Here is a 1125-nt window from a genome sequence, read left to right on the forward strand (position 1 = left end):
CACTTATTTTTAAAAAATAACGATGCAAGACTCTTTGATTTATGAGTTTCTGAAGTCTATCCTTTGAATATTAATGCTGTCTGGAATTGCAGTGACCTTTGTACGATAATATTCTTCATTGCAATATACTATTTTGCTCAACTTACCAAGCTATCCCAAATTTAACTTTATATTTACCTGCCTTTCCAAACTGTAAAATTCAATCTGATGTATTACAGTGCAATCTAACAACTCCTAAGTAAACTACGTTTGATTTAATTAAAGTTGTCCTAAGCTAATAAAATCTTGCAAGAACCTGAGGCTAAACTGGTACCGTTTCTCTAAAATAAATTCGTGTAACTGTTCCTTTTTTCCAACATAATCAAAAATATATATTTTTACAGCTTGTTATGAGGCACTTTTTCAAAACTATATAAAACTAGTAATGACATACCTGACTCAACCCAGTACAGTACACAAGAAACCGTAACTTACCCAAATACAACTTCAAATAAAATGAAACTCATAAGATATTATACAACAACCACAATTATGCAACTGACTTTCAACTTCACTCAGATACTAAATACATTCTACAACAATTACTAACCAACACTAATCCGCTAAATATCACATTGACTCATGCCTTATTACGCAACAATGACCAACCTCTTCGGCCGAACCAAGCTCGCCCTCCCACAGATGCAACAAGGGCCAAACTCACTCTCACAGAAGCGACAAGGACCCAACTCGTCCTCCTACAAAAACGACAAGGACCAAACTCATCCTGCCACAGAAAACACCAAGGACCCACCTCACCCTCCCGCAGAAGCGGAAGGACCAAATTCCTCCTCCCGCAGCAGCGACAAAGACAAAACTCATCCTCCCATAGAAGCGTCAAGGACCAAACTCACTGTGTCTGGATTACCAAGGGCCACCTCGCCCGGGAAGGAGTGGATCTCGGGCTGATCCCCTGGTTGGATGTGCGGGTCCGAGGAGCGCCCGTCCGACGGGGGAGAGGCGCCCACTTGCCACGCCGCCCATGCCACCACCCACGGCATAGCGTATTTCCACATGGTTGCACGCTGGAGGGGAGAGAGTGGCCAAAGGAGCATTGGGTGTTTTGGGGAATATGTATCAATTTCA

The 1125-nt window shown here is 42.5% G+C and overlaps 1 protein-coding gene across 1 annotated transcript in view; it reads right to left on the bottom strand.

Moving 5' to 3' along the window:
* Nucleotides 1-1125, bottom strand: part of LOC119585354 — a 6958-nt gene that overhangs the window by 3547 nt on the left and 2286 nt on the right. The window contains exon 2 of the mRNA XM_037934025.1: nt 894-1064. Coding sequence (XP_037789953.1) covers nt 894-1055 — 162 coding nt within the window. The 5' untranslated portion in view covers nt 1056-1064. The remainder of the gene's footprint in view (nt 1-893; nt 1065-1125) is intronic.

The sequence above is a fragment of the Penaeus monodon genome, chromosome 19 (assembly GCF_015228065.2).
Source record: "Penaeus monodon isolate SGIC_2016 chromosome 19, NSTDA_Pmon_1, whole genome shotgun sequence".
Taxonomy (NCBI): Eukaryota; Metazoa; Arthropoda; class Malacostraca; order Decapoda; family Penaeidae; genus Penaeus; species Penaeus monodon.